The sequence below is a fragment of the Coregonus lavaretus genome (genome assembly GCF_964263955.1).
Source record: "Coregonus lavaretus genome assembly, chromosome: 2".
Taxonomy (NCBI): domain Eukaryota; kingdom Metazoa; phylum Chordata; class Actinopteri; order Salmoniformes; family Salmonidae; genus Coregonus; species Coregonus lavaretus.
In genome coordinates this window covers 52,704,884-52,717,246 of record NC_139989.1, presented here as the reverse complement: position 1 = coordinate 52,717,246, position 12,363 = coordinate 52,704,884, and the positions used below count along the sequence as shown (strand labels likewise).

Below are 12,363 nucleotides of genomic sequence, written 5' to 3'. Positions count from 1 at the left end.
CTGAGGTTGAAGGCCTTCTACTTTACACACATGCTGCCATTTATTGTTGAGGAGCATCAGGCAGGCAGATTGTCACTGAGTGACAAATATATGCAGCTCTGTAGAAGTATGTAGTCAGATATCTTTCCTGTTTGCAGTTACTATTAACAAATTGTTTTTCAATTAAAAAGCCTGACTTAATGCATCAACAGTCACAGTATTGTGGAAATTGTTTTTATGGCTTAGTTTTTTATTAATATTAATGAGTATGTAAAACAAATAATCATGTCGAGTTGTTATAGAATGAATTTATTTAACGTAACTTTTGACACAATTTTAATTCATATTGGAAAATCGACCCTGTGAATGGCATTTGACTGGTCAGTTCATTCAGCATCTTCATGAATGATATCCCCACGCAGGTTACACATGGCAGCACAGATTCAAAGTATTTTGTCCATTTTAGATGAGAGGTTGATTCTAAACCGTTTGATTCTAAACCGTTTGAGCCTTTGAATTACGCGTTCCACATGAACTCTCACGTTAGCTATCCGTCTTGTACATGTGGTGTCCTCCTCTGACAGCTTTGCACCTCTTTTTGTGAAGGCTGGAATTGTTAATTTGATCTTCCTCTCGTGTAGCAGATCACGGATTGTGAAGCCCCGGTCAGCCATGACCTCATCACCTGGACAGAGGTACTCCAGGAACCCAGAATCCAATTTGTCGCTACATCTACCTCCATATGCTGAGGAGATGAACATCGCTAGACCACAAGGTGCAATGGCCACCAGGTACTTGATAGTGTTCTGGGCGTAGTAATGGCTGAATGACTCCCCCCTTGAATCTAGATTCTTGCACTTCTGTAAAGCAGTTTCTGAGCAGTCAATAATGCAGGTTGTTCCTCGGTAGTGTCCTTAAAACATTGTGGCATTGTAGCACGGATGGTCTCCCTTGGCAGCCATGGAATGTACTCCCTCAGATTCTCTTCCATCATGTCAATCCAATAACTAATCACTCAACTGACAATACTCTGGGAAACACCAAACCTTTCTGCTAAGTACTGCTGCAGCAAGTTGAGCTTCAGCTTCATCGGTGTCATCAGGAGTTGGTCTGTCAGGTCTAACTGAAAGCTGCCTTTGTAGAGGAGTAGAAGATGTTCCACCAGGGTAGAAAAGGCAGCAAGAGACAAGCCTGTATGCAGTCGACAGAGTGCTTCGTTCCTCAGCAGGGTTTTGTAGAGAGGTGCTGCTGGACACTGTGTCCCTGCCTCACAGGTAGTGGGCTTTACATGGGTCTTCCCATTGGGTTTGGGCATTCTTCTCTGAAGGTATATCCATTCCATCTATCTGTGTTGGCCAATCCCCATTTTCAATTTGGTGAACACTTGAGCCTGTTGTGTCATCTGTTAAAAAATCAGTATGGCTTGTTAAACAAGTCCATGGACAATTAATAACAAAACTGTACAATAAAACACCATACTGCATGGACGCTCCTAATAAGATTTAATAATCATAATAAATATGTATATATAAAATGGGAATGTTTTATTGAGTTGTAGAGGAAATAAATTGTGCTATTAGGAGACTGTGCTTAGATACAAGAGCGAAAGGGAGACACAAAATGACAGCAGGCAAACTGCTCAAGCGTTTGGCTTACCTGTCACTGATGACTGCCTGACCAACACCCGATGCTTCTTCATGAGTGGAGCATCGTAGCCAAGCCATTTTTCTGGGTAAGGATGCTCCACTGTAGGCTTCTTGTCAGATAAGTGGTAGGAACACACAAAGGGATGTTTTGGTGGTTTCTTTAGGTTCAACGCTTTGAGCCAGAGCCGCAAAGACTCTGCGTCTTTAGGAGGTGGATGCAGGTCATATGGGGCTCCACAGGTACATTCAGATCGACGTAGAGGTTGGTGTTCAAAACATTGCTGTTGTAAAAACTGCCTCCTCTTCATCCTTTTATTGTGACAGCCTCGTACTGAACATATAATGCTTGTCATGTTGATCGATTTTAGGATTTTGTGCGGTTCTGTCAGTGTAAAACTGTCAAGCTCTCAACTAAAAGTACCACTTTTGCATGCGCCAGCGTCGCGCGAATGTTGCCGGAAATAGAAACACAATTGCAACTAACTCGCCGCGATCATTGTGACGTTCCAGAATAAAGCGAATAGCACTTAATATTTGACATAAAGCAGGTTCTAAAGGACCAAATCATTTATTCTGCTTCGAATCCCGGTCCCACTACTCTTCTTCACACCTCCATTCTATCAGTATCTCCTTTATTAATGTCTATTGGTTTCAATAAAACACTAAAATAGTATTTGTTTAAAAGAAGAAGACGAAGACAAAGAAGAATGTCAAAAAAAAGAAACAATATGGAAACACTCATTAGTGATTTCCTTTGTGTTGCTAGTGGCTTTGGCTTTGTCTCCATTTCCTGAGTATAATCAGAGAGTAAAGTCATTTCAATTGAATACTTTCTTTATCAAAGCAGTGACACAGAATCATGTGTTAACCATTGGGACTGATGGAGATGCAGTAGACAGTAATGAGCTGTCTTTATATTAGTTAAGAGTACTTACCTGATGTGTCACCGGAGGTGTCAGTCGGATTGTCAGTCGGATTGATAGGTGGAGTTGTCACAGCCTCATGCCCCCTCTCTACAGACAAAGATCAGACAAAGAAGTGATTTTGTCTGATCTTACGTACAATGCTCTCCCTCGCCCTCCATTTGGCAAATCTGACCATAATTCAATCCTTCTGATTCCTGCTTACAAGCAAAAACTAAAGCAGGAAGTACCAGTGACTCGCTCAATACGGAAGTGGTCAGATGACGCGGATGCTACGCTACAGGACTGTTTTGCTAGCAAGGACTGGAATATGTTCCAGGATTTATCCAATGGCATTGAGGAGCATACCACCTCAGTCACTGGCTTCATCAATAAGTGCATTGACGACGTCGTCCCCACAGTGACCGTATGTAAATATCCCAACCAGAAGCCATGGATTACAGGCAACATCCGCACCGAGCCAAAGGCTAGAGCCGCCGCTTTCAAGGAGCGGGACACTAATCCAGACGCTTATATGAAATCCCGCTATGCCCTCAGACGAACCATCAAACAGGCAAAGCGTTGAATCCTACTACACTGGCTCTGATGCTCGTCGAATGTGGCAGGGCTTGCAAACTATTATGGACTACAAAGGGAAACCCAGCAGCGAGCTGCCCAGTGACGCGAGCCTACCAGACAGGCTAAATGCTTTATATGCTCGCTTCGAGGCAAGCAACACTGAAGTATGCATGAGAGCACCAGCTGTCCCGGACGACTGTGTGATCACGCTCTCCGTAGCCGATGTGAGCAAGACCTTTAAACAGGTCAACATTCACAAGGCCGCGGGTCCAGAGGGATTACCAGGACGTGTACTCAGAGCATGTGCGGACCAACTGACAAGTGTCTTCACTGACATTTTCAACTTCTCCCTGTCCAAGTCTGTAATAACTACATGTTTCAAGCAGACCACCATAGTCCCTGTGCCCAAGAATGCGAAGGTAACCTGCCTAAATGTCTACCTCCCTGTAGCACTCACGTTGGTAGCCATGAAGTGCTTTGAAAGGCTGGTCATGGCTCACATCAACACCATCATCCCGGAAACCCTAGACCCACTCCAATTCGCATAACGCCCCAACAGATCCACAGATGACGCAATCTCATTTGCACTCCACACTGCCCTTTCCCACCTGGACAAAAGGAATACCTATGAGAATGCTGTTCATTATTATAGCTCAGCGTTCAACAACATAGTGCCCACAAAGTTCATCACTAAGCTAAAGACCCGGGGACTGCAACTGGATCCTGGACTTCCTTACGGGCCGCCACCAGGTGGTAAGGGTAGGCAACAACACATCTGCCACGCTGATCCTCAACACAGTAGTCCCTCAGGCGTGCGTGCTTAGTCCCCTCCTGTACTCCCTGTTCACCCACGACTGTGTGGCTAAGCACGACTCCAACACCATCATTAAGTTTGCTGATGACACAATGGTGGTAGGCCTGATCACCGACAACGATGAGACAGCCTATAGGGAGGAGGTCAGAGACCTGGCCGTGTGGTGCCAGGATAACAACCTCTCCCTCAACGTGAGCAAGACAAAAGAGCTGATCATGGACTACAGGAAAAGGAGGTCCGAACACACCCCCATTCACATTGACAGGGCTGTAGTGGAGCGGATCGAGAGCTTCAAGTTCCTTGGTGTCCACATCACCAACGAACTATCATGGTCCAAACACACCAAGACAGTTGTGAAGAGGGCACGACAATGCCTATTCCCCCTCAGGAGAATGAAAAGATTTGTCATGGGTCCTCAGATCCTCAAAAAGTTCTACAGCTGCACCATCGAGAGCATCCTGACCGGTTGCATCACCGCCTGGTATGGCAACTGCTCGGCATCTGACCGTAAGGCGCTACAGAGGATAGTGCGTACGGCCCAGTACATCACTGGGGCCAAGCTTCTCGCCATCCAGGACCTCTATACTAGGTGGTGTCAGAGGAAGGCCCAAAAAATGGTCAAAGACTCCAGTCACCCGTCATAGACTGTTCTCTATGCTACTGCACGGCAAGCGGTACCGGAGCGCCAAGTCTAGGTCCAAAAGGCTCATTTACAGCTTCTACCCCCAAGCCATAAGACTGCTGAACAATTAATCTACCCCCCTTTGTTTTTACACTGCTGCTACTGACTGTTTATTATCTATGCATAGTCACTTTACCCCTACCTACATGTACAATTTACCTCGACTAACCTGTACCCCCGCACATTGAATTAGTACCGGTACCCCCTGTATATAGCCTCGTTATTGTTATTTTATTGTGTTACTTTTTCTAACTGTAGTTTATTTAGTAAATATTTTCTTAACTGCATTGTTGGTTAAGGGCTTGTAAGTAAGCATTTCACAGTAAGGTTGCATTTCACCTGTTGTATTCGGCGCATGTGACAAATATATATATATATATTTTTTATATTAGTTTGCTGATATTAAACTATTCATCCGTGGTGTTAGTCAGATTGCAAATTAAAATGTCAGTTGAATTGTCAGTCTACATTTTTTACATTTCAGCAGACGCTCTTATCCAGAGCAATTAGGGTTAAGTGCCTTGCTCAAGGGCCCATCAAAATATGTTTTGCATAGTCGGCTCGGGATTTGACCCAGAGTCCTTTTGGTTACTGCTCCAGCGCTGTTAACTGCTAGTTTACCTGCCACCAGTCAAATTAAAACGTGGAGGTGTCACAACCTAATTCCTCCTCTGGACAGACAAACTAATATAATAATGTGGGTGTCTGTATGGGCTCTTATAAGATACCTAGGCTACTGCAAGCAGTTTAAAATGAAAGAAAACAGGAAAATAATTATTTACCTGCAACAATGTAATGCAAATGGCACTCCTCAAACATGCCCTTAAGAGAAGACATGGTGGCAGTTAGTATCTATAAAATCATATGCAACAATCAAATTATCAATTGTGTGAAATAATAACAGGACTCACCTGGGGAACATGAAAGAATTTGAATGTCAGATTCAGGCATTCAGAGAGGATGATAGCACTGTTGTTCACTCCTATCACTTTATCAGAAACATTAGCCTCAAAAGGCTTGTTCAATCCACGGTAGGCTATTGAAGTCTGTGGGAAAGCACCCTAGAAAATAAATAATTGAATTCAGGTATTGAATCAAAGAGCCCTGATTTGTAATACAACATAGTACTTATTATCTGGGAAAAAATACCAACATATACAGTCTGTGTGCTGATTCTACACCCTTTTTTCCAAAGTGTACACTTGCACACTCCATTAGCTGGAGGGACTTTCCAACATTGTGAAATCCATGGCGGGAAGTGTGCAAGTGCGCACTTTGGGGGAAGGGTGGAGAATCAGGATGAAGCCTGTAGTACAAATCCTGCATAAAAACATAAGATCTCCACTAACATTGTTGGAGTACACCTCAATTTCAGATCCAGCCGGAGTTTCATATTGGTACACATATTCATCTCCCGTCTTCAAATCTTCACAGAACCTGTCAATTTTCTTGATGGGAGAGCATGCTAAGCAAGCTATGGAAGAAGACATTCCTTTAGTGCAACTTTCGATGCAGCTTTACTTTAACGTTACTAACAAACTTCCTTAAACACAAGCACAAGCAAAATGAAATAGAGAGAGACCGCAGTTACCAATGTTTGAGATCCTGATACAGTTAAACAAATCACAGGTACAAACAGGTTGTGTATGAGGCTAACAGGTTGCTAGCCGACCTCGCCCAGGTGACACAATACAGTAAGAGAACTTTCTGCCTTCAGGTCGTTTTATAGCAATGTAGCAATGTTAAAGTGCAAATACTGTGTTACAACTTAGTCTTTACCTTGATACGGGAGCACCAAAAAGCCAAACAACAGGCTGAATAGATACATTTTAGTCTGTTTAGAGCTGCCTTCTTGCTTGCTGGTTCAGTAAAAAAGGTTTCACTTTTCTTGTTCCTGCTTCAGTATGTTCCTGTTAGAAAACAGGAGGAGTTATAAGTTACTGTATAACTACAGTTTCTAAACCCAGAGACGCAACATCGCGGGAACGCTTGCTAAGCAGACTAAGTAAACCAGGCCGGGGATTCGGGTTTGAGAAGTCAATGAGAGAAGTGAAAGATTCTTCCTTAGTTGTTAATTTTCTTGAAATCTAAAGGCACAACATAGAGTTGAGCTAATTTCTTAAGTATTTGAACATGTTATTACTCCAACTAGTGCCTTTGATTTGGCGGCCTGCACATGCACAGATTGGCACGAGACGACCGTTAGAACCGATGACATGTTTCTGCGCATGAGCTTAGCTAGCCAACATTGCCATGACATCACCTTCAAGTGTGATATGGGATTTCTATTGAAGAAGCAATTGTAGCATATCTTCATACTGTACTGTCTTTGGTATAACTTTCTCAATAGGCAACTGATATGGGCTGTACCTTTTATTGTGCCTCATTGTTCAAAGTGTTCAAAGTTGTGATTTATAAAGACGTGGAGTTAGATGAACACTAGGACATTTTGATTTGAATAGGTAATCAAACATGCTTGGTGGGAAGTTGTAGTTATAATCATGTCACTCCATTTGCTAACTTAGTTCAATTTACACATCTACACCCACAAGCCACTGTGGCCCCAATGGAATTCTGAAGGTCCAGGGTGGGATAACCCCACACCCCAAAGCCCTGTCTCTTATACTGAACAAAAATATAAACGCAACAATTTCAAAGATTTAATTGAGTTACAGTTCATATAAGGGAATCAGTCAATTGAAATACATTCATTAGGCCCTAATCTATGGATTTCACATGACTGGAAATACAGATATGCATCTGATGCTCACAGATACCTTTAAAAAAAGGTAGGGGCGTGGATCAGAAAACCAGTCAGTATCTGGAGTGACCACCATTTGCCTCATGCATCGCAACACATCTCCTTCACATAGAGTTGATCAGGCTGTTGATTGTGGCCTGTGGAATGTTGTCCCACTCCTCTTCAATGGCTGTGTGAAGTTGCTGGATATTGGCGGGAACTGGAACACGCTGTCGTACACGTCGATCCAGGGCATTCCAAACATGCTCAATGGGTGACATGTCTGGTGAGTATGCACATTTTCAGCTTCCAGGATTTGTGTACCGATTCTTGTGACATGGGGCCGTGCATTATTATGCTGAAACATGAGGTGATGGCGGCGGATGAATGGCACGACAATGGGCCTCAGGATCTCGTCACAGTATCTCTGTGCATTCAAATTGCCATCGATATAATACAATTGTGTTCATTGTCCGTAGCTTATGCCTGCCCATACCATAACTCCACCGCAACCATGGGGCACTACATTGACATCAGCAAACCGCTCGCCCACATGACGCCATACACGTGGTCTGCGGTTGTGAGGCCGGATGGATGTACTGCCAAATTCTCTAAAAACGACATTGGAGGTGGCTTATGGGTAGAGAAATGAACATTCAATTATCTGGAAACAGCTCTAGTGGACATTCCTGCAGTCAGCATGCCAATTGCACGCTCCCTCAAAACTTGAGACATCTGTAGCATTGTGTTGAGTGACAAAACTGCACATTGTAGAGTGGCCTTTTATTGTCCCCAGCACAAGGTACACCTGTGCAATGATCATGCTGTTTAATCAGCTTCTTGATATGCCACAACTGTCAGGTGGATAGATTATCTTGGCAAAGGAGAAATTCTCACTAACAGGGATGTAAACAAATTTGTGCACAACATTTTTCAGAAATATGCTTTTCTGGGTTCTTTTATTTCAGCTCATGAAACACTGGACCAACACTTTACAAGTTGCATAAATTTTTTTGTTCAGTACATACTGTGGGTGAACACTAGAGTATAACCTTTCAATGTGAGTGGAATCCATCTGTATAGATCAAACATAGTTATCTTCTTTGTCAAATGTCATCAATGTTAATGACAATAGAACATTTGGACATTCAGGCAAACTACTGAGGGAGAGGCATCATCTACCGATCTATCAACCCAAAAGTCGCTGGTTCGAATCCCCGAGCCGACTAGGTGAAAAATCTGTTGAAGTACCCTTGAGCAAGGCACTACACTTGAATTGCTTCTGTAAGTCGCTCTGGATAAGAGCAACTGCTAAATGACTAAAATGTTAATATATTAAATAAAACAAGGTGTGACCTATGCAGAATAGCCTTCCAAAATTTGCAATTTCAAAAGTATATATTACAATGACAATAATTTGGAGGTTCCTTCATACAAATACATGCAGAAAGTGTGTTACAAATAATACAAGAGAGTATGAGGGACAATTGTATACATCAGACCTGAGTCGTTCATTAAACAATAGTCTTAAGTAACTCGCTCACTTGTATTGGTTGATTATAAGCAATGTATGAGCAGACTGTCAATCCAATAGTCAAAATGCATAGTACCATAAATTGGTAATGAAAATGTAATAAGGAAATAAAACTAAATACATGTGTAAGTTAACTAACCATAAAATGCATCAGGCAAAAGCCATTCATAAAAGTATGGGACCAACCCACAGACATGACATATCAAATACATTACAAGTAAATAAAATAACCATCATCAAAATATGAAGAAAATGAACCTTTTCTGACACTAAGGTTATAAGGTCTCAAAGTATGTGGGTATGTAATTTGCCTAAGTAATTTGACCTGACAGATACTCTCAATGTGATAAACATGTGATAAACATTCTAATGAAACGGTGAACACAAATATCAACATAGCTACACAATTACTGTCTAAAGGTCTGGTATTTTGCACAATTTCACTAGTAGGTGGGGACGTGGGGTACAGTTCCTTCCACAAGAACTGCGGGTAACACATCCTATTAATACCCTTTTCATAATGCATTATAAGTGTATTTATAACACCTTATAATCTATGCAATATGCATTATAATGCATGACATAGGCTCTAATGGCTGCTAATAAATGTCATTATAAGCGGGTAGCATAATGCCTTCCGACTGGGCACAGATGTCAAATCAATGTCTATTCCACGTTGGTTTAACGTAATTTCATTGAAATGATGTGGAAACAATGTTGATTCAACCTGTGTGTTCCTCAGTGGGTTATGATTATGAAGCAAAGTGGTATGCCCTACATGAAATACTCTTTAGGAAATTGTGTCAGAGGTGTATACTGTAACGTAAGAGTTCCACACTCCAGTTAAAGGGATAGTTCACCCAAATTACAAAATGTCATTTGCTTTCTTTACCCTGTAAGCAGTCTATGTGTAACAGTGTTGCTTCCGTCCCTCTCCTCACCCCTACCTGGGCTTGAACCAGGGACCCTCTGCACACATCGACAACAGTCACCCTCGAAGCACCGTTACCCGTCGCTCCACAAAAGCCGCGGCCCTTGCAGTGCAAGGGAAACAACTACTTCAAGGTCTCAGAGCGAGTGACGTCACCGATTGAAATGCTACTAGCGCGCACCGCTAACTAGCTAGCCATTTCACACCGGTTACATATGGACAAGCTCAGACAGCAATCCATGGTTTGGTTTTGGATGGGTGGGCGTATAAAGCGAACGTCTAACAACCCAAAGGTTGCGTGTTCGAATCTCATCACGGGATACTTTAGCATTTTCGCTAATTAGCAACTTTGCAACTACTTAGCATGTTAGCTAAGGGGGGGCATAAAATACTGTAAAAACACCAGCAAATGCTCCAAGTGATTTTAATTTAGGAAATCTGTTCCAAAGTATTCCCACGCATAATATAGAGATATGTGTGATCATATACAAATGTAAGCAAGGTTTGAAATTATAATGTTTTAGGCAAATATTATATCTGTTTGGGTTTCTTGCGGTTAATTTGCAGTCTACTAATTATTTATAATTATGTTCTGGCCCCCTTACCATACACTCAAGAAGAAATCGGCCCGCGGCTGAATATAGTTGATGATCCCTGCTTTAGGATGATATGGACATTAAATGCAAAAATGCTTATATCAGGGTTATTGACTTGGATTTGTGCCACAAATGCTACAACGTTTGCATTTCTGTGACCAAGTAGAGTAAACAAAACCAAAGCATGGATTGCTTTCTTACCTTGTCCATAGACTGCTTACAGGGTAAGAACAACAATATGTAATTTTGCAATTTGGGTGAATTATCCCTTTATGCCTGCAAGACAGAGTACATAGGTGAAAAAGGGTGTGCAGTAAAATTAGAATATAGCCTACCATTTAATGAGCACAGAATGTATAATATAATGTTCCTAATGTGCTTTTCAAATATGGCATCTGGCATAGTAATACTTTGCTTCATAAGGCATTACACATCCTGGTGATAATGCTTTATGCAGTTATAGATGTTCATGAGCAGCTATTAGCACCTATGTTGTGCATCATGATGCATTATGCATAGAATGTGTTATTAATGCACCTTTAATGCATTATAAAGAGAACATCCATATGAAGTGTTACCTGTTTGAACTGATTTCCTATGAAAATAGTGGTTTAAATAAAGTCTGATGTAATATCATCTAGAGTCTAAAATGGAGCATTAACTTTCTTTACTGAAAGTAGGATTACAGGTGTGTGTTAAATGTCTGTGAAAATGTTGCTGAATTGGGACAAATTTTGCAAGCTTTTTTAACACTGACATGCTAACTCTCAATTCAGAAATAATGAATAATTGCTTCAGTAAAATAGAGCATCTGAGACTGGGCCCTGTGAGAATGAGGCCTACTCTAAATAACAACTAGTCAATGTTTAGCTCTTTGACATGTCCATAAGACATTGAGACCTCATGACCTTGGAAATGTCTATACCAGAGAGGTTCATGTTTTAATAATCTTTTCATGTGTATGTTACATATAATTGCTTGTATGTATAGTATATCATACTAGTAAGTACTAGTAAGTACTGTATGATCTTACCATACTTTCATATCATTTTATATATAATGTTGTATAGCTAATATGTGACGTGTTGTATCATAATCAGTTATAAGTCGCACTCACTCATTTTCAGATAATAGTAATTAAACATTTAGATCATAATAATTTAGATCATAATAATTTAGATAAGTTATCTAAAAGTATTGGGTTGTTTTTGAATTTCAACTGATTTCACTAGAATAGTTTTCCTAACCTATCCAGATTACAGCTGTCGCATAGAGAATTAACTTAACAAACTGTTGAGGTTTCTGAAAATCACTGTTCAGTAAAGCACACTGTTCAGAATGTGTCTTGGGGTTGATATGACTGATTATGATGAAGCTAGTCACATATGTGTATCTTATAATATGTACTGTATATCATATATTACTGTATTTTATCATATCTTATTAGGTTCTCTTTTGTTATACAAACGTCCACCGCTTGTTACAGTTCTCCTCTTCTTGACTCCATGTCATTAGGTCCTTTGTCCTTGGGAAAAACACAAGAGTTACAAATATACTGGAGCAAAAATACAACCAGACCCATTATTTTAGATACCAAGCCAAACAATTTATCAGTTGGCAGAGACATAAACAGTACTTACTATTAACTCAGGTTTTCTGACTTGGTCCTTGTCCAAGGCCTGTTTGTCCAATAGAGCAGTGGTCTCCTCTGCTACTCTGTTAGACATGGGATGTCGTCCATTCATCTGAGGAGGTCCTGGACTCTGTGCATTAGGAGTCGGTTCCTTAGTCTTGTCATTAACCCTGAAATAAGACAACATTCACATTCATTATCCACCAAAACACTGTCCCCTATAGAGACAGAGGCTAACATGAACCAAGGGATGATGGGGTTGGTGAGGTTATCATCCAATGAGTACTGGATGTAGTGAAGTTTACCTGATGTCATGTGGTTCAGCAT

The 12,363-nt window shown here is 41.2% G+C and overlaps 1 protein-coding gene across 1 annotated transcript; it reads right to left on the bottom strand.

The window, feature by feature from the left end:
- Positions 1 to 2,335: 2,335 nt before the first annotated feature.
- On the bottom strand, positions 2,336 to 6,508 carry LOC311139610 (uncharacterized protein; the record flags this gene model as incomplete). The annotated part of the gene is made up of 6 exons (XM_084174521.1): positions 6,382 to 6,508; positions 5,952 to 6,076; positions 5,514 to 5,663; positions 5,385 to 5,424; positions 2,561 to 2,638; positions 2,336 to 2,415 (listed from the first exon to the last, which is right to left on the bottom strand). Exons 1-6 carry the CDS (start codon positions 6,428 to 6,430, stop codon positions 2,336 to 2,338), a joined length of 522 nt encoding a protein of 173 aa, XP_084030647.1. The 5' UTR covers positions 6,431 to 6,508.
- Positions 6,509 to 12,363: the final 5,855 nt, after the last annotated feature.